This window comes from Dasypus novemcinctus, chromosome 28 (assembly GCF_030445035.2).
Source record: "Dasypus novemcinctus isolate mDasNov1 chromosome 28, mDasNov1.1.hap2, whole genome shotgun sequence".
Taxonomy (NCBI): Eukaryota; Metazoa; Chordata; class Mammalia; order Cingulata; family Dasypodidae; genus Dasypus; species Dasypus novemcinctus.
In genome coordinates, this window is record NC_080700.1 from 28125099 (window position 1) to 28152470 (window position 27372).

The 27372-nt window shown below is 44.7% G+C and overlaps 1 protein-coding gene across 11 annotated transcripts in view; it reads right to left on the bottom strand.

Moving 5' to 3' along the window:
• The window catches only part of RPS6KA2 (ribosomal protein S6 kinase A2), a 507583-nt gene that overhangs the window by 238635 nt on the left and 241576 nt on the right, over positions 1-27372 (bottom strand). The window contains exon 1 of one of the 11 annotated variants that reach the window (XM_004465927.5): positions 12360-12663. The exons of 9 other annotated variants lie outside the window; for them this stretch is intronic. In XM_004465927.5, the coding sequence (XP_004465984.2) occupies positions 12360-12515 (156 nt within the window). In that variant the 5' untranslated portion in view covers positions 12516-12663. Of the gene's footprint in view, positions 1-12359; positions 12664-27372 lie in introns of those variants that run through there. One more of the 11 variants, XM_058289675.2, reaches the window with a different exon arrangement.

The window sequence follows — 27372 nt, forward strand, 5'->3', positions numbered from 1 at the left end:
GCTGGTTCCTGTACCAAGCCTTGGTTATGTATGTCCCATCTACGTACGCTGTGTATTCCCCATTGCAGTAGTGTGAGACTGGATGGACCCCAGGAAATCACGTTCTTAGAACCAGTCCATTCCTGTGGGTGTGAATCTATTGTGGGAGGGATCTTTGATGAGGTTCCTTCAGTTAAGGCATGGGCCAGGGTGGGTCTTAATCCTCTTACTGGAGACCTTTATAAATGGGATGAATAAGGAGAGAGAGGGAGAAAGTTGGGAGCAAGAAGCTGAAGCAACAAGACCCAGAGAGAAGGGAGAGCCCAGCAGAGGGCGCCATATGCCTTGCCACGTGGCAGAGGAGCCAAGGATCGCTGGTGGCTGGTCTTTGGGGAGAAAGCATTGCCTGGCTGATGCCTTGATTTGGACATTTTTCTCAGCCTGGGAACTGTAAGCTTGCAAGCCTATAAATCCTCATTGTAAAAGCTAAAAGCCAGCCCATTTCTGGAATATTGCATTTCGGTAGCCTTTTAGACTAAAACGCCCACTGTTTATGGGGTGTGGGGATGAGAGCTCTGTGGGCCAACTGAAAATGGCAAGGGGTTAGAAGATGATAACTTCCCTCCCAATTTAGACCTTCTCATTTACCAAGTACCGTGAGGCCCTCTGGAGGGCCATTTCATGGATTCCTTGTCCAAAGGTGGTAAGGCAGGCATATTGCTAATTTTATAGGCGTGGAACTGAGCCTGAGGAAGATTTAGGTGGCAGCCTTCTGAGGGCACACAGTTAATAAATGGCTGAACAGGAATTCAAAAGACAGATGTCTTACTCTAAAGTCCACATTCTGCCTCATATATTATATACATGAAAAACCTCAGCTCCTGTGGTAGGATGGGTGAAGGAAATGTGAAATAATTATTCAACAACAAAGACTAACTACTTAACTACCAGTAAACTGCTACAATTTCCAGACAAGGGCTAACTCAATCAAAGCACTGCTTGTCCAGCAGTCTGTCTTCACATCTATGACTGGTGCAGCTATGGACAATTACCACAAATGTTTACTCAATACCTTCTATGGGTGGATGCAGGTACATACTAGAGCACCAAAGAGGAGCACAACTCGATCCCTGAGACTTTGGGGTGCTTGGCTAAGGGTTGTTGGGTTGTCAATCGATTGACCCTCCCAGCTTCTGGCCCACCCTTCTCTTCCACCACCTCTGCTTTGGCCAAGGGTGCAGGCATAGAGTGACAGCCAGGCCTAAGGTATGAGGCCCGCTGGGGAGAGCAGCTGGTGGCCCCAGGTGGGGGCCTTTCACCAGGGTTTCGGGGCTCATGAGCTACCTGAGCTGTGAGCCCCGGGCCCGGTACTGGGGAGGAGCCTGGCAGGGGAACAAAGGTTCAGCTGCCATCCATAACCGAAGACACACGGCACCCGGAAGGAGAGAGGGCCACAATGACAGCGTGAGAAAAAAGTGAATCTGGCAGGACCATGACTAAAATAAAGCAGAAAGAAGCTGACAGGATGAGAGATTGTTTGCTGTAGGACTTGAGGGAATCTGAGTTTCCCCTGAGAGAAAGTGGTATGCACACCATTTCATCTGTGAGCCAAAAATTAGTCACTGGCTCTGCTCATGGGTAGAAGGCCAGCGTTAGGAAAAGTTGTATGTTTTGAAGTGAAATTATTTATCACAGAAAATCAGTGTTAGGAGTCTTGAAAAAGCCTTTAACTTTGACTAGATCACCCTCAGAGATGTCACAGAAGTCTTCACCTTCCTGTAATTAAACCTATGCTTTCCTCTAAGCACTGGCTTTTAAAATAAAAAAAAAAATCCTTATTGACTCTTATCATTTTTAAAAGATTTACTAGCATTGGTATAGTTTGAAATCTGTGATTTTTTGTGTGTGTTGATAGCTTCCCGACATCTTAAACATTTTATTGCTTTTAAAATTAAAAAATGATTTAAAAAAGGATTTTGGTTTTCATTCACAATTATTATTGCAAGATGCCACTGTGTCAGCTATCTTATAAATATACATTATTTCTATGGAAAACGTTGGAATGCCTTATGGTTTGTAAAGTGCTCAAAGCCATTGGTAGCTCATGGTGACATGCAATTTTGTCTTGGTTTCTTAGTTACTTCACAGAGAGGTTGGTTTTAATTTATGCCATCCACATCCACCCCCCTGATTAATTTTAGATTTCAAATTTTTTTTTTCTACATTTTAATTCTCTAAACCCAAGTTCCTACAGATCAGGGTTCTTAACCATTTTTGTGTCACAGACTCCTTGTGCCCCTCAGATGAAAACCACAGACGCCTTCTCAGAATGTGGAGGCGGATAGTTTTATGACACTCAACTAGCATCAGGTCTAACAACAACCGGAATTTTGAAGTACGGATGAGTGTAAGCGATTTTTCGAGATAGGCAACAACCGTAATGTGATATGAAACGAATACTACTGTAATGTACTGCATACATTCCTAAGTGAAGGAAGTGCTAGATTTCAGTTAGAGGTCAGAGAAAATAAAGGTAATAAGTTGATTTTTTTTCAATTGAAGCTCATGGACCCCCTACAATCTTTCCACGGACCCCTGGCTAAGAACCCCTGCTGTAGATAATGCTAGGCCCATAGTGAATATCGGGTAAATGGTTAATACATGAGGTAAAATCTCCTGAAAGACCTCAAAAGCCTTCCCATGTATGGGCACAGAAGACACAATTGTGAGGAGGACCTCAATGCCAGCCACAGAAGGGAAGCGACCGTGATGGCGGCTCATGGTTGTCCATGGATACCCAGCAGTCAAAGCACTGAGCCTGCTGCTCCTTCCGCACATCAGCTGTGTTGATTTGAACATGCACAGATCTCACATCAGAAAGTTTTATATAAAGTCACAGATAGCAAAGAAATGATGAGGTCTCCAAAAGTAGTCCGGGTGTCCGGTTTGATAACATCAGGGAGGACGTGTGCCCCTCTGAAAACCCTTCAGGTAGCTCTTGTTTTTAACAAGATATTTCTAAATCAGGGAGGATATATTCTGCAGTGAACATTTTTAAGAATCTAGAATGTTAGAGGGATGAATGAGTCCAAGTCACAGGGAAGGAATTTTCAGCTCACTCTTCTATGCAACACATTCCTCTCCTCTTAGACTGGGTGTGACCACTGAACGTCGGTCAAGCGTCGAGATTAGGAATTAGACATTGCAAGTACCACTGTGTCCTGGGTCATACAATATTCATGCTTTTCCTTCCTAGTTCCCAAAGATTATTCCTCTCCAAGTCCAGGTCCTCTGGCGCCAGCGTCTTCAAAAGAAAGAGCTGGTCTTGAGTCTAAGCCATGGATGAACTCAGAAGCAAGGCAAAGGAGGGGCTTGGGAGGTGGGGAGCCAAATGGCTGAGCATGTAGGCTGAGAGTGGACCCTGAGTGACAGTCTAGAAGGAGAGAAAAATTCATGGGGTAGTAAGGTGACATGAAGAGAGACAGAGCAGGGGCTGGAATGGAGGCGTGATGGTGGGAAGTCAACCTCATAAATGGTGAGAGGCTGTGTCTACCTTCCTTCACTCACTTCCTTTAGCTCACTCTAGCTAGGTGGGTTGTGGAGATACTAACATGAAGATACATTTACTGTTCTACAACGCCCAGAGTGATTTGGGCAAATGTCCATCACCTCCTAGTAAACATAAGCTCCATCAAGGTAGGGTGGATATCTCAAGCTACAGCTGGTTCACATTAGCAAAACACTCTCTTTTCCTTCCAACAGTCATTTGAGTTCTAACATTGTGAGCCTCAACAATACATTGTGCCAAAGGAAAATAAGAAGGGTTGGTGAAGATTCTGATAGAGGTCTAAAAAATGACATAACTGAAGGACATACCGAACATGTAAGGCAGCCCAAGGCATATTAGCGACAACTTATCCTATCAGGTTGACAGTTTTTATTCATTTCAATGTTGGGTTGGAGTCTACAAAGTCTTGATTAAGTCATACATCAAAATTCAGGCGATCTCTTTTTGCAAAGATCTGGAAATATAGAAGTGGTACCCTAAGTCATGCTATTTCCTGGGATTCTCTGGGATGAAGGCAGGCAGCTGTAATTGCTGCTTTGATTCCTGTATCCCATCTGTCCTACTCCCTAAAGTGATTACAAACGAAGCAGAATTCGAGAAGCCAAAGGTCTTCTAAAAATAAATGTTCTGGTTTGTCTGCTTTTCTTTCTTTTCTTTATCTTCAAAGTAAACCAAATAGTGTAGCTTTAGCAAGTCACGAGACAAGAGTGTTTTCATGTCACCTCTGCAAACATGCCATGTGTGCATAATGCATGGAGTTTCCTCTGTTTTTCACCCTTCGATGGGCAGCCCGTGGGACTATGAGTGAGCCTGGAAAGTTCCACCTGGCTTCTCCAGTGTCCTCCTAGCCTTGTTGCTATTTTGTTGCCCTCCACTCCCACTTATCCCTTTCAAAGGCATCTTAGGGCTTCTTTGGAAGAGCTGACTTTCCCTTATGGTTTCCCCCCATTGTGGAAATATGAAGCTTCGTTTATGCTGGAGATCATCCACATTATAGTTTGAATTTCAAATCATATTTGGAAGTTAATGCCATATCTGACATTAGGTCTAGAAAGTCTGCAATTATGCTGGGCTGAAAGTGCTAAAATTGAGACGTGTGTGAACAACTTCTGAGTAGTCACTGGAGCATTTTTACCGTAAGTCCTCTAAAATAAAGCCTCTCCAAGTAAAAGCTCTCTTTCCCTTTCCCAGCTGTACAGTTTAGCAAATCTGGCCATACAGTTAAACAAGTAAAAGGTGCAAGGACTGGGCCCTTAGATGGCAGAATGGTGTGGCTGGAATATTTTGCTGAAAAGAGTGTTTCAACTCCTAATTTGATGGCACAGAGACACATTTTGCAAAGTAGCTTCCAGACTGGCATTTGGCTAACAGCCATCTGAAAATCCAGAGATTGTGAAAATAATACCAGACAAATCATTGCATGGGTGGAATGCATATTTTTCTTAGCTTGTCAATCTCATTCAAGCCTTTCTTTTCTTTGGCAACAGGAGAAAAAAATGACAGGCAGAGGCCTAACTACTCCTTCTCCAATTGATTTTTCTCTTATCTTACTAATTTCAAATAGGAGATAGAACAGCCAAAAGCAAGAAAACAAAGTCTTTTCTCTAAGAAGTCAGATAACTTCCACGGCTCTTCCCTCCCTCTCCCAGCACTTCCAGGCACTGTCATTCCTTAAAGTCCAAGACCTGCAGGGCTGATACTAGAAAACAATGTGACTTCTCTCTTCTGCTTTACAAGCCTTATTGCCGCTATTTCCATAAAGTATGTTTAAAATGACAGCAACATAGGTTAGACCATCACTCTCCATCACAGTAACAGAGTTGTAACCTAGGAGAAAGCGAGCTTTAGGGTGATAGTACTCATTTGAAACATGTACACTCAAAAGGGGTGAGGGGGAGGAGGGGGGCAAGAGAGGAAAACCATTTTCCTTTTCTGTAAAGCCCTGCAAACATTCTTCACAGATATGGTCTAACCACAGTTGGTTTTGGGCAACACCATAGAATGGTAATTGCGAACTCTTGCCCGACAAAGCACATTGCAATTTCCAAAGGGTTCATAACTTGATGATAATCGTGACTATACGGTTATGCCTGTTTGGTAGTTGGGGAGATGGGAGCTCAGAAAGGATTAAGGGCTTGGTGAGGCAGGCAGCAGGAAAACAACGGGAGAGCAGGGTGGCGGGTCGGTCAGATTCAGTGGCAAGGAGCCTGGCAGCGTGAGGATGGAGCTCAGTGCAAGGTGAAAGGGCAGGAAGGCTGCTGTCTCCACGGGTGCAGGATCTTAGGGCGAGGGCAGCCTGCAGACCCCGGGGACCTCCTCTGTCAACCAAAGCTCACGGAAAGGGGCTGGCAACCCTTTAATTTGCTGGCTGGAATCAAGCAGGGCTCTCCGAGCTCAAGGAGCTTACGCAAACGACTGCCTAATGGTACGTACAATATGTGTGGGGTGGTTAAAAACACTGGCTCTTGCCTGCTCAGGAACAAATCACAGGCTTGTGGGTACTGCGCATTTATCCAACGTTGCTGTATGTGCAGGTTCCTTATGTTTCATTATAGCTGCACCACAATTAGAGCTCCTTAGCTAACTAGCCAGCATCAAAGGCTTCTTACACGGCTGCAATTCAGATATGGTTGACAGTAGTTGATGCTGAATATGCTGTGTCTGATCCATTTTGCTTGACTGAATCACACTGTAGCTCAACAGGCTACTTGTAGATAATTTCTACTTATTTGAATTTAACTTAACAGCTTTTATCAGTGAAAATTTATCAGCAAGTAATAATGCTGAGGTGAAAAAAGTCACAACAAAATATAACTGAGAAATATAAATAAAATATAATCAGAAATGAAATCATAGCATTCTTTAAAAAAATATGCTTGTAGTGGTAGACTAGCTTTATGGGTTTAACAATCATTGCACAAAACCTTGGAGCAAAAGAGGTGAAGAACTTCCAGCTAAAAGACCAGTTGCCTGGTCAACTTCATATAGAGCAAAGTCTCAGCTTTGCAACATAGACAATTAGCACTTTGCACTGGTAGCATCTTGAATATGCTTAGTACTCCACCGTAACAGAATCAGGACAGCCCATTCATCTTCTGCTAAGGCTCCAGTCTCTTCCTCACCTTCTCCCTTAGGGCCACCTGTCCTGGAAGAGCTCTTGGAGAGTTCGTATACCTTCTACCCATTTACCCATTTGCCTCTCTGAGAAAATAATTACCCAGCAGGCGAGAAACAGAGTGAAACCCTAAGTCAGTCAGGGAAGGTGGACAGATAATGCAATTTTTAATTCAGTGTGGCTTAATTTCATTCTTCTCCTTAAAAATGCACGAAAAACATACTGAAATATGTGTGCTTTGTTAGCGTATGGGAAAAGGCAGCCAGTAAATGAGTTTAGGTAACGGACATGAAGAAAGAAAAAAGACGTTGTCTTTTCTTCCATTTTTGAGTAAGCAACAATCACCTGGGGAGTCTTCCAGGATATAAGGAGAGAAAATAAATAATGAACTTGCAAAGAGAAGGCATAACACTGTCCAAAAGTGAGGAATCAAATTTAGAGTCTTTAAAATTGAATAAAACATAAATAAGCAAAAAGATGAACAACATAACTGTTTACTAATATAGATTATTTATTGTAGTCTTATCCTGGAATTTTTTTGGTTTTTAGAAAGCTCAATAAAATAAAGATAACATGAATTTTTGGGTACATTTATTGAACAAAACTGAAAATTATTTTAATTAGAAAGTGTTTTCCTGGAAGCCTCTCAAGACCTGGAAGAAAAGAGCTTTCCCATCAAGTACCATGAATAAGTCTTAATATTTAACTTTCTAAGAAGTTTTTTTCCCTCCATGCCTGGAGCCAATTTTGCTCATGGCATCTGCGAATAGTCCTTCAATATTTACTTTATTAGGATACCTATCTCCCTTTAAAAGGGGTGAGCAATTAAAACATATTCATATGAGCTCATGGATATCTCTTGATTATGCAACCAGGGGAAATACAAAGAAATCGAAATTTGATGTAATTAGAGTGTTTAGATCCAAGGATGCCAATAATTTTACAGGACTTACACACCATTTAGCAAGCATGGATTTCTTTGTTTGCCTCTTTCACTAGATGTTAAGTTCCCTGAGGGCAGGGACCATGTCTTTATATCCCAAACGCTTAGCACAAATGCACAAAGTATGCATTCAAAAAAAATGTGATTTACATTTTGCACGGTAGAATTTTACAGGTTTTGGCAAAATGTATAACGGCCTGTATCCATCATTGCAATATCATGCAAAACAATTCCAAAGTCCCCAAAATGCCCCATGTTAGACCTATTCTTTCCTCTCCTTGCTCTCAGGGTACATGAGAATCCCCTATATTTTCTATGTAACTTTTACGTAATCTAAAACTTCTTTAAAAATAAAGAAAAATGTCATTCCACACCAATAAGAATTTTGAGTGTATGAACAACTGAACAAATAAATATATGAAACTCTTCTACTCCATAGTTCGCCATTATAAATATCCCATTATAGGGCTTGCATTTTGTTCTCATCATTTATTCCAAAATTGTCTTTTGGTAGAAACATCTAGAACAGGTGAAATGACCAAATGACAGGTCATCAAAGAGGACCCTTAAGCTTTGGTAATGCCAAACGAAATGACCTTTCCCTAAGTCAAGTGACTTTGCATAGTGATACCTTTAGCTAAATGGTTGATACCTTACCCTGAGTAAATTACGTATTTTTAAAACTCATTGAAAACCTGTAAATCCCTCCGGGAGGGAATATTGCAAAAGGGAAAAAAAAAAAAGGATAGCATCATCTAATAGGCTTTAACCTCGCTGCAAGGCCCAACCCCTTCCTAGCTCCACAACACTTGGAAGACACTTAGGCAGGCTGTGGGGTTTGCAGATTCCTTCCTGTCTAGCGGACCTCAGCTCTGCTGTGTTGGGAGGGTGGGATCTGGAAGCACCGTGTGGCTCTAAAAGCTGCCTGATTTCCTGTGGCCACGTCTCAGGGACCTGAGCTGGTAATGCATTCATGGAAAATTGCAGCTGCCTCCTGGAGGAAGCATTCCTGATAGGAGGAATGCTATCCCAGAGAGAGGAAGGTAACTCCAAATGGGGCCAACTGAAAGCACCATAGAGGAAATCTCAGCTTCAGAGGAATCAGGAGACATTGAAAACCATGGAAAACATCAATACAGCCAGGAAGTGCTCTTATTACCTTTAATAGCTAACTATTACTGACCGGATCGATTTTATCATCTAGACTCCTTGTTAAGACTTTACATAGAGCAACTCATTAATCTTTTTACAAATCCTAGGGGGTAGGAGCTATTATAATTCCCACTTTTACAGTGGTGAAAAATGAGCCTTAGCGAGATAAAGTAACTGTCCTGATAATGAAAAGGAGAACCAAGAAGTCAATTTAGGTGCATCTGGTCCTAAGTCCAAATTCTACTGGATGATAACTCTTAACTCCCAGGAAATGCTCAAATAACTGTAGCCCATCCAAAATATCCAATAGAGTAATTTCTTTTTAAAAATTACAGCAGTAGCCCCCTTCATGCCTCACCCCTATCCATGATGACCCAATATATGGTAAACTCCAATAACCACGCAACCCCAAATGGATAAAATCAAGAGAGAGCGTATATTTTCACTTCAAGAATTTCTCTCAGAACATTTTGGGAGCAGAGGCATAAGCAAGCCACTTTACCTCCCTGGACCTCTACTTCTCCATCTAGAAAAAGAGCTGCTGAGCAAGGCAACTGGTATACCTTCTCTTCCAGCTATATGGTGTGGTTCACGGACAGGATTGCTGATGCCCAGAAATCCAAGCATTATTGGGGTGAGGGTCATGCAGGAACTGGGCCCTAATCCCTTTCTAGAAGCATTTTTGTAAGTTTCCCTTTAGAAATGTTATTTGCCAGAGTCAATTATTGGATCATTTCAATTGGTACAACGCTTATACGTTACAAAAATATTTTAACTGAACTTAATTTTAAGCTGTGCTCCATAAGCTGCTTCTAAACTTGGTTTAGTCACCTGGCCTGTCTCTAGATTAGGGTTAACCAAATGTTGGATTCTAGATAGAAAGTAAACTTAGGGAGAGCCGGTGTAGCTCAGAGGTTGAGCGCCAGCTCCCCACATATGAGGACCCAGGGTCAATCCTTGGCCACAGTACCTCAAAAAAAAAAAAAGTAAATTTAATGTTAAAGGCAAGTATGAAAACAGTAGGACTGAGGATGCCCTTGAAAATTTTTTTTTTTTTTCAAAATAAAGGTGGTAATATTTTAAATTCAAAATAACTATAGTTACTTTCCTGTTTACGTCACTAGACACTGGATTTCAAAAGTAAAATATTCGGTCTCTGCATATATGTTAAAATGCAAATCTCCTGGGAAAAAAGTTTTTAAAAAACCATGTTTCCTTTTTCTAAAAGAAGTTATCATTTTCATTAGTCCAAACAGCAGAAATATGCATCTGTATAAATGCTTCACGTGCCCTATTTCTCAATCCCACACTATTGACAAACCTCCCCTGCTAAGTTTTACACCATTTTGATGAGTGTTTCTTGGCCTAGAATTGGCTGTGAATGTACAAATGAAGAGGCAGGCTGCTCCGGAAAAATTACAGGAAGGCAGCTGGGCACGAGTAAGGAACCAATTAGATTAAAGCACGAGGTCTGCCACATATTAGATGCCCTTCGCTAAAATGGAAGTTCCTTGAGGCCAGGACTTCTATGTCTCATATTTTTTAGGATCTGCAGAGAAAGGCTGGGCATGGTGCAAGATTCTCAACAGACATTGGTAAAATGAATGAACTGGTAAGATCTTTAATTTCTCAGGGTCCTTTCCCCCCCATAATGGGATAAGGATAGGAAAACATGCCTGCTGGATTTTACACCAGGGTGAAAAGACAGAAACTTGGTGGATGCACTGGTGAAGATTAAAGCATTGTGTCAGTCCTGCAAGTTTTCATGGGTACTTCCCCTAGCGTCCAGTATGCATTAGGCGCCCACTGGTTCCATGCTCAGTGACATTTTTTCCTTCCAGTCAGTTTGACCTAATGTCAAGCCCTAGTCAATGGCTTCCTTATTCATATTTTTCAGAAATTTTATTTTCATGTTGAAGAAACATGGCCCCCGCCCCATGTTGTTTTCCCCATTGTATTCTTTTCCTTTAGATTCTTCCACACACCCAGTCCTCTGGCCAAACCCTGACTCTAGAGATGAGTGTGGCATACTGGTAGGATTCCTGAACTCTGATGGCCTCAGCCTTAACTTCTAGTTCTTCCTGAACGATGCCTGAAGTTTGCTCACACATGCATCTCCCTTTGGAAAAGACAATAATGGAAGGAGTCAAGGACCTGTACAATAAACTCAGTCTTGTGATAAAATAGGAAACAAAAACGTATTTGGTGAAAAGGTAAGCAATGTCCTGAGCGTCTGCTCTCATCTACTGTAGATGTTTAACATGCCTGAGTCACAGGGATAGTAGTTATCTCAGTGATAACTCCACCGTGACTAGTAACTGTTGGCTGTGTGTGTGAAACCTTGTTTTCCCTCGGAAAGCAGCCTCAGAAATCCTATCTAGTGCTTCAAATTCTGTGTAGCCATACCATAACAGAAACTTTTAAAACAAGTCATTCCCTGCTCCTTTATTTCTGAGCTCTGCTTCAAAATCTCTTTATTGTTAGAGAACACACGCCAGTGCCTACTATCATGGCAGCAGTGACAAAACCAAGATGAAAAATGGGGCATTGTTCCAGCGGCTCTGACTTCCCTGCAAACAAGCAAACCCAAACCCTCGCATGACAGGTGCCTGCCTCCTGGGGAAGGCAAGGACAAGGCAAAGAAAATCCCTAGGGTCTATGAGCACGCCACCCTCCAGCACAATCTCTTTCTTTCCTTAAGCATGTATCACCATTTTGTCGTTTACAGATCCAACAATGTAATTCGGACACTGGGAAGAACAGAAAGAAGATGTGGTTGCTGAAATAGAAAACGCTGTGAAAGACCTGCCCACGAGATGATTTAGGAACCTCCGGAAAATGATAAGATGGACAGGACACAGTGTTCAGGGGCTTCTGGGGTTTGAAAAACTCTTATCAAGCCTCCAGCTGCGGGGACTCCCACAGCCTGCGATTCACTAATGAGCATCCTTTCAGACTGGCCGAGGGGTTGGGACACTGCTTCTGTTGTACTGCTGTTACTTCAGCAAAATGGTTAAAACACACGAAGGATCCACATTGCAAGCGGCGCCCTGCGTGCCTCTGGGCTCAGCGGCGTGGAATTTGGGGCCCTGCGGTGACCTCCCCCCTCCCGGGGCGTCCCGACCCCGGGCGGAGGCAGCTCGGGCTGCCACCCCCTCACGCCCGACGGCCGCGGGCACGCAGGGCGCACTCTGCATTTAACGAGATTGGTCCCAAGTTTCTGGCGGTGGCGTTCAGTGCCCGCCGCGACACGAGAACCAAGGCACCACTGCACCGTCTGAGCCCTTTTCCTGGATGTTCGGAAACTGGGCGCGTTCCGAGAGCTCCTGACCTGGGACCGGGTGCAGCCACCCACTGTGGGTCCCTCGTGCTTCTGGGGCTCGGGGATGCAGGGACGATTGCGCCGCCCACGCCCCCTCCTCCCCGGGGCCGCGACACCTGGAAACCTGCACCTGCACACCTGGACACCTGCGCACCTGGGCACTTGAGCACCTAGACACCTGCGGGCCCGGACACCTGCGCACCTGGACGCCTGCGCACCTGGGCACCTGCGCACCTGGACGCCTGCGCACCTGGACACCTGCGCGGGCGGCGGCCTTTACCTCGAGTCCACTCAGGCTGGAGCTCTTGCCGCGGGACTTCTTGCGGAGATACACCGAGAAGAACCGGCGCACCGTGAACTTCTTCATGCTCGCGTCCATCGCCCGCCGGCCCCCGCGCAGGGCCAGGAGGAGCCGCGGGGCCGGGAGCTCGGGCATCCCGGGCGCCCGCCTGTCGGGTCCAGCGGCGAGCGCGCACGGCCGGACAGCGCGGGCCCGAGCCCATGCAGGCCGCGGCGCGGGCGAGGCGAACGCAGGGCGGGCCCGCCGGCTCGCGCAGCCCCGGCCCCCGGCTCGCGGCCTCTGTCCTCCCGCGGGTCACACGGCGCCCGCCGGCCCAGCCGCCCCGCCCCCGCGCCACTCCAGCCAATCACCGCTCCGGGCCGGAACGCCCCCCTCCCTCCGCCCTGCTCCCCGGCCCCGCCCCGCGCCACTCCAACCAATCGTCTCCGGAGGCCCGAGACTCCCCTCCTCTTCCGCCCCGCCCGGCTGCCCCGCCCTGCGCCACTACAGCCAATCATCGCCCGAGTCCCGAGAACCCCCTTCTCTTCCCTGCCCAACGGCCCCGCCCTGCGCCACTACAGCCAATCATCGCCCGAGAGTCCCGAGAACCCCGCTCCTCCCTGCCCGACGGCCCCGCCCCGCGCCACTACAACCAATCGTCGCCCGCGTCCCGAGAACCCCCCCTCCTCCGCCCCGCCCGACGGCCCCGCCCTGCGCCACTACAGCCAATCATCGCGCGTATCCGCTGAATACATAATTAGCTTCGGCTGACAGCCGCTCCCTACTCCCGAGCCCGGCAGCCGCCCTGTCTGTGGCTGGTTTTGCTCCCCCCCGTCGCCCCCAGCTTGGAAAGCTTTCTTTTTATTAAAAAAAAAAAAACCTACAGAAGCACACACTTCGGAATCATGGTTTTTTTTTGGTCTTTTCTTTTTCTGTGTTGAGCAAAACTTTCATTGGCAAACAATGGTTAGAAAAAAGATCAGAGCAGCGGCGCGCTGCGCCCACTGGGTGCCCGCTCCGTCTCCCCGGGCGGCGGCTGCAGCTGCCGGCGCCCACCGCTGGGACCTGCCCGCAGGGCACCCCGCCTTCCCGCCGGAGATGCAGACTGACCCCCGGGGGATGGGGGTGCGGGCAGCGGGACAGCCCCGCTGGCAGGAGTGGAAGCACAAAGACACATCCTTTCTCCGTGACCTCCGAGGAGAGGATCCCAACAGAGGACTGAGCAGGGCCCGGGGCCAAAGAATAAAAATATAAAAAGAAATAAAATACAAAATAAATAAAGATTAAATTAAAAAATAAAAGTGTGGGTAGTTTTATCCCCTTTAGCTGAATCTGATGCTGAATCAGACTTTTTTTTTTTTTTTTTTTGCCAAAATGGCTAAAGATGACCGATGCCCCCCAAAAAGGAAAATGAAAGTTCACATTGCATCTGGATGGTGAGGTGAGGTCAGATGCATTCTCAGGGTGTTTAGTGGGCGGTGCAGGGCTCTGCTGTGGAAAGCAGGGTCAGACCACGGTGGCTACTGCTTCTTCGTTGGGGAACGTGGGCACTCCTGCACATTTTGGGGGTCCCACGGCTCATTGCTAAGCTGGGGTTATGAATAATACCTCCCACAACTCCCTTACTGGGTTCTGGTGAAGCTTAAACGAGACAGTGCTTTATATAAATTAAAGAGGGCAGTTCATCTTTCATCTGCTTGGAGAAAAGAGCTACAATGGCTATTTTTCTATAAAGACACCAGAACTGCAAAGCCTCAAGGGAAAGCCGAACGTTTCTTTCTGCTGTTTCTCAAGACCGAGTTGTGTCCATTGAATTCTTACCAGGACCTGTTTCCTGCTTCATTTTAAGGTTCTGCTAGAAGACAGTTAGCTGTGCTCTCAGCAGAGCCAGCTTCTTACCCACTCTTGTCCCTAGCAGGCATCCTGGCTCTAAGCAAACACAAAGACAGGACATGGAAATGCGATACTGCTGCTCAAGCACAAAGAGTGGACATCTGGCTGGTCCCGGGCTCTGGGGATGAGGGAGGCGGCAGCTCCACCAAGTTTCTACAGTGGAGGAGCTGGTATGACTGGTCAGAAACAGAAGTACAATCTGCAAACCTTATCAACTCAGGGCGCATCCTGGCTCGAGGCGGCCTTAAAGCAAAGCTCGTGTTGTACCAAGAAGTGCATTTTAATCTGGTGTAATAGAATTGGAAAGGAAACCTCTGACGGAATATTCATGATTCCCCCAAATCCGAGCACAATAAAACTATTCTGTTAAACTTGGAAAGCTCAAAGGCAAAAAAAAAAAAAAAAAAAAAAAAAAAAAATGAAGAGGAAGAAGAAAGCTTCCAAGTTTCAGCACTAAGGAATTCAATTCAAAAACGAAAATTGCCTTTGTTTTGTACCGGTAAAACACAGCTAGACCAAAATCTTTAGCCATCATTTAACCCCACTATACTTACATCATGAAATTCTCCTGACCACCAAGGCCTGCTTTAACTGGTTCCAAATGATTCCTACTAAGTACCAGAAAAGCAAATGCAGACTTAATAAAATCTCAGGCACAGTTGATGAAGTGGGAGGTGACTGAAGACAGAAAGGAGCGGAGGTGGCTCAGGAGATGAAGTGCCTCCCTCCCACATGGGAGGTCCCAGATTCGGTTTCTGGTGCCTCCTAAAAAAAGCGGACCAGCACACAACAAACAGCCACAGCAAATGCAAATAATGAGAGGGTGGGGAGAAATAAATACATCTTACCAAAAAAAAAAAAAAAATTAAAAGAGAGAAGACAGACCTCTGCGGGCAATTATCTATCTCAAGTTTCCTCTCACTTAAGCACAGAAAGTTCTGAACTGAGTTCCATGGTTCCCAATATACATCTTTAGAAATGATTAAAGAGAGCACCAAATTGGTTGCAGTACATGCAACTGAGTTTAGCAAAGGTTGAGTTGTGCAAGGCACTGGGCCCAGCATTAGGGAAACAGAAAGGATTCTGACATGGCCGTGACCTCAAGACACTCACAGGTGCACAGAGAGCAGGTTGGTAAACAGGAAGGAGAAGGCAATTTTATGTGTGATGTAAAAGAACAGAGGTGTATGTCAAGGAGGAGATGGAGTTTGGTCTGGAGCCCCTAGGAATCAGTAAAAGCTGAAATATCAGGCCAGGGAAAGCTCAGGACAAAGCCAAAGAGAGCTGCCACTGCATCATCCCATCTATTGCGCCACCTGCAAAAATCTCAGTGCATGGCCGAGACCTGAGTCCTTCCTGCCTTTCAGAGAGAATTCTAGCTCTCTGTGTGCCTGACCAGAGCATAGAATTATTTTCTGGTGGCCCAAGAGACCTGGCTTCTAATTTGTCAAATTCTACCTCGGACATTTGAGGAGAAGAGGGGTGTTAGGAGAAGTCTTCTCAGATGAACTGGCCAGGCAAAGCAAAGAAGGGTGAGGAAAGGGAAAGCGTCTTGTGCAAAGGCCCTGTGGCACGTCCTGGCTTTACAAGTAGTTCCAAATGTGACCCTGAGCACAGGGCTCGAGATGAGGGCTCCAGGCGAAGGGAAAGTGACACGCGTCCTCAAGGTAACAAAGGAGGCTGTGAAGAGTTTAAGGAGGGAACTAACTGGAGCACAAGCGCAGGTGAGAAAGCTCACATGGCAACAGGGTGAAGAGGAGAAGGGAACCATGACAGCTAGAAACAGGACTTCTACGAAGAGGCTCTTGTGACAATCTTGTGGGGCACGACAAGTTCCTGATGAAGTAGAAAACAGTAGTGGCCAGGGTGATAGGGAAGGAGAGACCAGGGGAAAGGTAATTTAGGAAGAGATTCTCACCCTTGGTGGCCAAGTGCCTGAGGGGAGGAAGAGTGTTTCTCTACAGGCCAAGTCCTTCTGTTCTACCCTCCAAATTCATTCCTGTCACCCCCTCTTCTCCTTTATTACTTCCACTAAATTCTCTTAAATCACTGAGTCTTTGATGCAATAAAAATCTATGATTGGCAGGACGATCAGTGTTTGATTCCAGAGTGACCACAATCATGGAAAAGAAAGAAACCTACACATGACATGAAAGAAGAAGACAAGCCTAATTCTAAAACCCGGGAATTGCATTTTTGTCAACATTTGAGGATGGCTTGGTATATTTTCACACCACGCATTTCTGCAGTCCTAAAGAAATGATACAGGAAAAAAAAATCTAATAAAAAGAGGTAGTAAGAAACATGAAAATAAAACACATGGAAAATGAGACTAATTTGAATAAGACTCCATCATAAATATGGACTAATTATAGTACAATGAAACTGATTGACTGTGATATGAATATTCAGTTGTGTTAGCAATTCATGTTCTTGATTTATTAATTATTAATCAATCTTCTCTAGAATTTTAGCCTGAATACATTTTAGCATGAATTTGTTACAGGAGAATCACAGCAGGGGGCCTGCATTCATTTGTCCAACAATACCGTGTATTTTGCTGTGTATCAAATCAGGAGGATCCAGTAGATAGGTTAAGAGCTTTGCCTTCTGCCCTGGGGTTCAGACAAGTGAGCAAGCATTTAGGACAGAGTGGTAAGGTCTCTAGAGGGAAGGCAGAGGACCCTACGGAAGCTCATCCTTCCAGGAGGGACATGGCGTCAAGTCCACACCTAAGGTTGAGCGAGAGTTAGGTAAAGAAGGTAAAGAGAAAATGTTTCAAGTAGAGGGGAGGACATCATAAAAGGCTAGAGAAAGCATGGTGCAAAGGAAGTTGATTTGGGCTGGAATGCATGCATGTGTGCTAATGTGTATAAGTTGGCATGGGGAGGGTGGGAGGGCAAAGAAGAAGTTGGGAGGGTGATGTTATAGGGGTCCTGAAATGAGTTTGCACTTGAGGACAATAAAGAGCCACTGGAGGTCTTTGAACAGGTGCGTTGGGTATTGAATCATGTCTCTCCCAAAAGGAGTCCCAACCCCCAGTTATGGCTGTGAACCCACCTGGAAGTAGACCCTTGAAGATGCTACTATCAGTTAAGAGGAGGTCACCCTGTCTGGGGGAGGCCTTCATCCAATAGGGCTCAAGTCCTTCTAAGCAAAGGATTGGGGATATGGAAGCAGAAGCCAGAAGCAAGAAGGCAGAGAATGAGGCGGATTGCCATGGGAGGGAGGAACCCTGGGACTGTGACCACAGCCAGGATGCTGCAGAGTCTGGGAGACAGCACACCTCAAGACGTTGAGACAACCAATTCCTGGGGGTTAAGCCAACCAATGCGTGGTATCTGTCATGGCGGCCAGGGCAGGTGGCATGACCGTGTGTGCTCATCCAGGTGAGAGTGTCTCCTGTCCGTTCTGGTCTCTACCCATTTTTGCTACTCATCCCGTCCAAGCCACCATCACCTGCCTGGACTAGCTCCCACAGTCCATTCCCTACAGTGCAATCAGTATGGTCTTTGCAAAATCTAGTTCAGATCACATTGCTCCCCTGGTCGAAACTCCACCAGGCCCCCTGCTTTCTTGCCATTAGCGTAAATCCCGAACTCCTCAGTGTGCCCACAAAGCCTGCATGCTACAGAGAACCTACTGCCTCTCCCACCCACCTTGTCCGCCACGCACAGGGCTCTGGCCACCCCTCCCTCCTTTCTGTTCTTTGAACAGGCCAAGCTCAGCCTTGCCTCTGTTTCTTTGTGCTTGGTCTTGCATCTGTCCAATTCTCTTACCCTGGCTCCTTCTCAGCTTCAGCTTTCAGCTAAAAGAACACTGCCTGAAGAGGCCTTCCTTGACAACCCTATCTAAAATGGTGCTTTATTCCATGACTCTCTAGAACATTTATTTTCCTAATAGAAATTCTCATAACATATAATTCTTTTACTTCTTCCCCTGCTCCCTCCTCCTTTTACTTCTTCCTTCTCTTCTCCTTCTCCTCCTCTTCCTCCTCCTCTTCTTCCTTCCTTTCTTCCCTTCTTCTTTTCCTCCTCCACCTCTACCATCTCTCTCTCTTCTTCCTTTTTCTGCTCCTCCTCCTGCACCTCCTCATGCTCCTCCTTCTTTCTTCTTATTCATCTCCTCTTTCTCCTCCACCTCTTCTTTCTTTCTCTCCTTTCTTTCTCTCTTTCTCTCTTTCTTTCTCTCTCTCATTCTATCTATCTCTTTCTTTCTCTCCTTTCTTTCTCTCTTTCTTTCTTTCTCTCATCTTTCTTTCTCTCTCATCTTTCTCTTTTTCTCTCTCTCTCTTTCTTTCTTTCTCTCTCTCTTTCCTTCTTTTTTTCTTTCTTTCCTTCCTCCTCCTCCTCCTCCTTCTTCATTTTAAAAAATATTGCCACCAATTCCAATACAAGGTTCTGGAGGACAGAATTTAGTATCTCCGAGACTAATATGATACAGTGCCAAGCACATAGCATATACTCAGTATATATCTATTGCCCGAGTTGTTGAATAAACAAATGAGAAGAACAAAACGGTGCCTAGAGCAGCAAACTAGGACAGAAATGATGCCAACTTGAACAAGAATAGTAGTGGGTGGGTGTGGATATTGGAAAGAAGTGGGTGAACTCCGGTTAAAAAATAACAGGATTTCATGATCAATTCATTCAAGCGAAAGTTTCTAACAAAACTTTAGGAGAGGTGAAACTTCAAAATCTCTGAGACAAATAACTGTATGCCAATTACAAATAATAGTATGCCTGAACTCCCCACCTTCTTTGACAACATGAAATGCCCTGGGGAGTGAAGGAGAGGGGTGGCCTTGTAAGAAAGGTAACTTTGGTAAAATCAGGGCTGTGATCACCCTTTCTTTCCCTCCACCCAGTGGCTTTGGGGTGGTGCTACCTTCTTTATCTCAAGACTTCAGAGAAAGAGAGCTTCTTTCCATGGGCATGCTTGGAAAGCTGTGAGATACGGGGTCTACCAACAATCTAGATGGGGAGAACAAGGTTTCCCCCTGCTCTTGGGGAGGGGGCACCAGGAGCGTCCTGCTCATTGAATGAACCTGTAGAGGCAGGGATTGTGATATCTTCTCTGAATGAATGTTCCCCATAGACGGATGTGAACCAGGCAGGAAAGAAGCTAGTGTGTAGTTTTCTGGGCCCTGCCCAGAGTGGGAGCATGTGGACCCATGCTTTGGGCTGAGGGAAGAATTCTGAGTTACCCCAGGTAGAGAGTCATCCATCTAAGCCATGTGGACTGCAGGGGAGGGGTCCCCAGCCTTGAAAATCTCAGAAGCCAAGACAACATTCCATGGAAGAAAGTGAGGCCCAGTGAGTGAAGTCAGCTGAGATGGTGCCGGTTTAAGGATGTCTTTTTCCATCCCAATATTTTTCCTGTGGAAGGGAAAGAAAATGACTTGCTAGCTGGGGAGAGCGGGTAGGGAGGGGACCACAAGGGGGTGAAATGGAAAAACCAGTTGGATTCCTTCTCCCCACAACAGGCTTTCAGCCTAAAGAATGCCTAAGCAAGTGAAGGGAGAATGTCTGAATTGTGATCAATAATTAGGACTGTATATACCTATTTCTTAACTGATACTGTGTTTAAAACTTAAAATGAATATGGCATTGTCTATTATCCAAGAGTAAGGGGGGAAAAAGTCATGAGAAGTGACGGAGTTCTCATATGGGGAAGGAGACATTCAGCCCACTGAATGACATTTAAATGTGTGCTTTCATTAAACTGCAGGCCGTGTTTGTTCACCAGACCAATTATAATTGGACGAGGTGAGTGAGGAAAAATAGGACTCAAGAATGGTGCCTAGGTTTGCAATATGGAGATTCCATTTTGACAGCTGTGAGGAAAGAAGCCCACCCAAAATGGGGGTCTAATAAGGATCTGCCCTCAATATAAGGATGGCTAGAAATAAATGATCCCTACAGTTAAATAGTCATTTATTTAACTGAACTTTGACACTAAATAAGGGGAGGACAAGAAATATCCCCTAAGAATTTTGAGCACAAGTCAATCTTACACAGATGTGTGACCTGAACTCACCATCCGTGCAATCCAACAACAACAACAATGCAAACTGAGAATTTCTTTTAAAGTGGTCTTGTATTGTTCCCCCCCCACCCCCACCAAGGTGCCTAGCCAAAACAAATCTAAATATTTTCTAGAGAAATCTTCATTTAACCCAGGCTTCAAAGAATTCTCTCAGATGTAGTTTCATAGAATTCCCTCATAGGAGTTTACAAACACTAAATGCAAAATCCAAAAGGAAGCAAAGCCAGCAAGACAACTGGCCCCAGAATGAGACATGTAAAGACTTCAGTTACTGGAGTTATCAGATGTAGAATATAAAATAATTAAGTTTAACATGTTTAGGAGTTCCAGGAAGATGGTGTCAGAGTAGGCAGGCAGGGCTCAACTCTCTCACAAAAACAATGGGGAAAGGGCCAAAAGCTGTCCAAGGGACCTGATTTGGGGATCAGCAAACCAGGACAGTGCTGTGCAACTCCCAGGAGGGTGAGGAACAGATACAAAGAACCTGAAACAACGAAAGTGAGCTATTACCACCTCCCCCTCCACAGCAGCTGGGAAGGGCTCTCATCACCCACCTTCAAGACATTAAGCCTGAAAAAAAACCCTGGCTCACTGCTGCCAACTGATGGGGGAACAGACATCTTCCTCCCTGTCAGCTGTTAGAAGGGAAGAGGGAGGGTGAGTCGGAGGGCTTCATTTCAGTGAATTTGGCCAGCAGAGTCCGCTTTGAATCTTGGCTCTGGCCAGACCAGTAACAAGGGAAAGCAGAGGTTGAAACAAATGCCTCTGTGGAAAAGCATAGACAATTACCATCTGCTGGCAGGCCAGGAAATTGCAAGGAGAAAAACTGCTTTTGGGTCTCTCCTTATCCCGACCCCTGGAAGGAAAATCTGCACTTCTTTAGTGAGTCTTGACCTGATTTGATAACTTAAGCTTCACAATTTTAAAGACTCAGAATAAGTTGAACCTCAAATCAAAGACGAGCTGTGAAAAAACAAACAAAACACTAAGAAAGAGGGAAATTGACCATCAGAGTATATTCACCAATACATTCGGATGAGTAGACATTAGCAAAAAATTATGAGCCATAATAGGACCCAGGAAGAAATGGCTCAGCCAAAGGAACAAACCAAATATTCTGACAAAATACAGGATTTAAGACAACTAATGAATGATAATCATACAAATCTCCTAAATCAATTCAAAGAATTGAAGGAAAATAAAAGAGATAAAGATATTAAGAAGACACTGAGCAAGCATAAAGAACAATTTGAAAGCCTGCAAATAAAAGTAATAGAATTTATAGGGGTGGCGGACTTGCCCCAGTGGTTAGGGCGTCCGTCTACTACATGGGAGGTCTGCAGTTCAAACCCTGGGCCTCATTGACTCGTGTGGAGCTGGCCCACGTGCAGTGCTGATGCATGCAAGGAGTGCCATGCCACATAGGGAAGGAGTGCCCCCCCCATAAGTGATGTGCGCAAGGAGTTTCCCCACATAGGGAAGCCCCACGCGCAAGGAGTGCACCCCGTAAGGAGAGCCGCCCATTGTGAAAGAAAATGCAGCCTGCCCAGGAATGGTGCTGCACACATGGAGATCTGACACAACAAGATGATGCAACAGAAGGAAACACACAGATTCCCATGCCGCTCACAACAACAGAAGTGGACAAAGAAGATGCAGCAGATAGACACAGAGAACAGACAACTGGGGTAGTGGGGAAGGGGAGAGGAATAAATAAATAAATAAATAAATAAATAAATAAATAAATAAATCTTTAAAAAAAAAGAACTTACAGGAATGAAAGACATAATGGATGAGGGTTTAATATCCATGATAAAGAAAGGGACACTGCATTTCAACAATAAAAGGATTTAAAAAATGGGCAAAAGACTTGAATAGACATTTATCTAAAGAAGAAATACAAATGGTGAAAAAGCACATGAAAACATGTTCAACATGATTAGCAATTAGGGAAATGCAAACCAAAACTACAATGAGCTATCTCTAAAAGGCCACACCTTTTAGAATGGCCACTAATAAAACTTTGGTAGCCTACAAGTGTTGGAGACGATATGGAGAGATAGGAGCACTTAATCACTGTTGGTGGGAATGTAGAATGGTACAGCCACTGTGGAGGACTGTTTGGTAGGTCCTAAGGAAGTTGAATATAGACTTGGCATGTGACCTGGCAATACCAGTACTAGGTATATACCCAGAAGAACTGAAAGCAGTGACATCTGCACACCGAAGTTCTTAGTGGCATTATTCACAATTGGAAACAACCCAGGTGTCCAACAACCCATAAATGAATAATACAAATTGTGGTGTATACATATGAATATCACACAGCTGTAAGAAGAAATGAAGGTGTGACGCATAGGACATGGATGAACCTGGAGGACATTACGTTGAGTGAAGCAAGCCAGATACAAAAGGACAAATACTAGGGAAGCAGAATTGGCTTAACTGATAGAGCATCCACCCATCACATGGGAAGTCCAGGGTTCAAACCCAGGGCCTTCTGACCCATGTGGTGAGCTGGCCCATGGGCAGTACTGATGCACACAAGGAGTGCTGTGCCATGCAGAGGTGTTCCCCAAGCAGAATTGGCTCAACTGATAGAGCATCCAACTATCACATGGGAGATCCAGGGTTCAAACTCAGGACCTTCTGACCCATGTGGTGAGCTGGCCCATGGGCAGTGCTGATGCACACAAGGAGTCCTGTTCCATGCAGGAGTGTTCCCCATGTAGGGGAGCCCCTCGCACAAGGAATGCGCCCCATAAGGAGTGCTGCCCCACATGTAAAAATTGCAGCCTGCCCAGGAATGGCGCTGCACACATGGAGAGCTGATGCAACAAGATGAAACAACAAAAAGAGACACAGATTCCCGGTGCTGCTGACAAGAATGCAAGCAGACACAGAAGAACACACAGCGAATGGACACAGAGAGCAGACAATGGTGGGGAGGGGGGAAGGGAAGAGAAATAAATTAAAAAAATAAAAGGGACAAATACTGTATGATTGTGCTATTATGAACTAAATATATTGTGTAAACTCATAAATTTAATAGGTCACCAGAAAATAAAATGAGGGTAGAGAATGGAAAGCTGAGGGTTAGTCTGTGCAGAACTGGTAAAAAGGTTGTTTGTAACATTTTGGAAATGAATAGAAATAATGAAAGCACATCATAGTGTTTGTAACTAGCAGAGCTATTATATGGGTATGACAGTGGTTGAGAGGAAAAGTCTAAGGACAAGTGTATAAATAGAAGGAAAGCTAAAAAATGTAACATGGGACTGTATAACATAGTGAACCCTCATGTGGGATATGAATATGAGTAATATTGCATATATAAGGCTGTTTTTACAAAATATAAATACAAATAAACTAGAGAGATGGAAACAGAATAGCAGCTATGTATGGCAGGGGAAGCACAGAAAGATTGAGAGGTGATGAGGTGTTTTTTTGTTTATTATTATTATTATTGGAATAATGAAAATCCTCTAATAATTATTGAGGTGATGAATACACAACTATGTGATTATACAAAACATCATTGATGGCAGACTTTGGATGGATTTATGCTTTATTAATATGTATCAATAAAATAGATTTGTTCAAAAAATTTTAATATGATCAAGGAAATAAAGACAAGAATTGAAAATATGGTTAAAGAATAAGAGACCATAGGAGTGATCAAGCAGATATAAAAATGAACAAAATCTTTTCCAGAAATGAAAGCATGTAGTACTTAATAAAGAAACTCAAATTAACTATAGCTCAACATGGACAGACTCTTAAACAGCCAAATAGAGGTAGCTCAAGATAGAGGAAAGAGAGATTTAAAAATAATGAGCAGTAAGAAGTAGCACTGCCTGATGGAATATACATTTGAAAATAAACATAGCTTGAATTCCCTGTTCTGATTGTGTGACCTTTGGTGAATTGCTGATATCCTGAGCCTCTGGAGCAGTGGTTCCCAAGGGGAGGAGATTGGACCTTCCAAGGAGACATTTGGAAATGTCTGGAGACATTTTTGGTTGCATTCAATGGGAAGAAGCCTGGGATATTCAAAACATCTTATCATCCACAGGACAGTCCTCCTTCCCCATGACAAACAATTATCTTGACCAAAATGTCAATAGTACTTGGATGAGAAACTCCACTTGTATATGCAGGAGCAGGAAGAGAAGAAACCTGTGGTCCTTTTATCACAATGTTGTTTCCCACAAAAGTGGCAGTTTCTTATGGTCAAACCAATAGGCAGAAGTGCTTTGTAGTTGGTAAAGTGCTCAACAAAGTTGTTATTTGTAAAACTCCTAGAATTTCACACAGGTTTTGAAAGATGTAACTGGAAAGAGAGTGGACTCCCAATTTCTAGAATTCCCGTGAGAGAGTTCTCTTTATTAAATGGTACTGTCTTAAGCAGGAGGCTACTATTGCCCTAGCTGCCCAAATCAGAAAGGTGAGAATTACTGTTCAATTACGATACTTTACTCCCTATGTCTAACTAGCTATATTTGTCAATTATAGTTGCTAAGTATTTTCCATCTCTCTCCTTCTTTCCAACCCTGCTATCAGGAACCTAGTTTGGGCCATCATCAGTTCGTTCCAGAATGCAGTAATGACTGGTATACACCCTCCTCCACAGCCCATCCTTGGTCCTGCTCCCAAACGGACCTTTCTAAAAGCACATCTGGTTATGTTAACTCAGTGACCCACCGATACCTCCCCATATCTTCCAGGATAAAGTTCAAACTCCATAGCTCAGCCACTGCGTTCTCCACCAGGTCTCTTGCTTCTCCTCCCACTTCCTCGGCAGGAGGCACACAGCCTGGGCTCCAGCCTCGCTGACTTACTTAACATGGAGATGAAGATTCATGCTCCAGGATTTTGTACCTCCTCTTACCCACCCCCACCCCCACCTTGGGACGTCCTTCCAGCCTCCCTACTTCTGCCTGCTGCTCTGATCTAATTTCCTTGTTCTTCAAGACTCTGTCTCATTCCCTGGGGCAGCCTTTACTGGAATTCCTCCAGGTCATCAGCTATCCCCATCACTCCTCGTGATTATCTATTTTACTAGTATACTGTATTATAACTTCTGGTTTATTAGTCAGCCTCTCCCACCAACCTTGCAATAGGTGAGGAGAGCAACTGTCCTGTGGCACTCAATAAACGTTGGTTTAAAAGAATTTTATGACTAGTCAGAGATTGGCTTTTTATGAAGAGATGTGACCTTCATCGTTATTTCATCCCTTACTCATTTATGAAATCTGCAACAGTCACAATGAACTCCATCCCTTGGGACAAAGAGATGGATGCCCAGAAAGATAAACTGGTTGGTCTGAACTTCTATAACAAGACAAAGAAAAATGCCAATGAGATCAGCAGGGGTTAGCAAATTCTTACTGAAGAACAATGCGTCAAGGGGACAGGAGGCAGCTCAAGTGGTTGAGTGCCACTTTGCGTGTACAAGGTCCTGGGTTTGATCCCTGATACCTCCTAAAACAAAAGAAAATGCAAAACAAAACAGAAAAAATAATATGTCAAGCACTACCGGTGGTGCTACCAGGGAATCAAACGAAGGGAGTGGAAATCAAGAGGGTAAGAGGGTAAGATCACTATTTTCCATAGACAGTTCCTCTTGCTCAAGCAATTGCCACGAGCTCAAGAGGCTGCAGCTAAAGCCTCTCACAGGTCCTGGGCACCACTGGTTCACCCTGGGCTCTGGAAGCAGAGGCTCGCTCTTCCATAGGTCCCTTTGTGCTCCGGAGCCCGGAATCGCTAAATTTGCTTGTGACGGATTAGTTTACTGAGACAGCAGAGGGACACCAACAGGAGGCTTATCTACAGGAAAGACACTGGGACACAAAGTCAGACACCAGGCAGCATGCTAAGGGGGGAGCTGTGTGACCATTTAATGCGGATGCTTTACCTTGCTGCGTCTCTTTCAATCATTAATACAAAAATGGGGGCATGGGCGGGCAAGAAAACTGTTCCCTCATCGGGAGATGAGTGTCTCTACAGCTTTTGGATTTGCGCTTTACGATTGTTTAAACTTCGTATTCCACCAATGTCACAGTGACGCCTCATGGCAGTGATGCCTGACGTATGTGACCATCAATGATGGATGCATTGGGTCTAACAGAACATAAGGGGACTCGTTTCTGAATAGAGAAACGAGGTGTTGCTTCTTGCCAATCCAATCCTCTACCTAGATGAATTATAGAGGAACTCAAAAAGGAAGGGAGTTAGCAGGAAAGAGGAAACCGGTTCAAACTATAGCAGGAAGGATTTCTGCAAGTTAAAAAGGGAAAGAAAAAAACCCTTCGTAATAAAAAAAAAAGTCTCTCAAGACCTGGAATAGGGACAAAGGAGAATGTGAGCTCCTTGCCAGAATATTTTTAGCAGGAAGTGTTGATCATTTACAAAGATTTCATAGACATCGACAGCATTTCAAGCACTAGATGCTTATAGTAGAGATGGCGATAAATGAACGTGTAAAAGAAACTCTTGAGGGCAACTGAAGACAATCAGGGTGTAGGGCCTCCTAATGCCATCTTGCTCGTCAAAGGGGGTGGGGCAGAGGAGGGGGCACTCTTGGCGTAGAGAGCTCCTTCCTGGAATAAACAAGGGAAAACACTCTCTTTTTAAAAGCATGGTTAATCTGGTAGTAAGTAGGGGAAAATGAATTTGGGCCAAAAAAAAAGGAAAAAGAAGGATAAGAAGATACTCCCCAAGAGTAATGATCTTATGAGCGCATTCATTCTGGAGTCATCTACATCTGCCAGTCCCTGCAATCTGGAGCTGAGGTTTAAGAAGCCATGCTTCTGTGGGTACAGGAGGAGGGGCCAGATCAAGCCACCCCACCTCATGTCAGGGTCCTTAGAGAACAAGGCTCAGTGCGTGGGCTAGGAGAAGCCTCACCCTGAAGGAGACTTCCTATTCAGGTGTGAACACTGGAGGAAGCACTGGAAAACAATTCTCCTCTTGGATTTCTGAACCAGATGCTCCCATTTATGTCAGTTTGAGGTAAAAATTCATACTTGGTAGTGGCCTGAATTCCCCCAAAGCAAAAATGTAGTTTTTA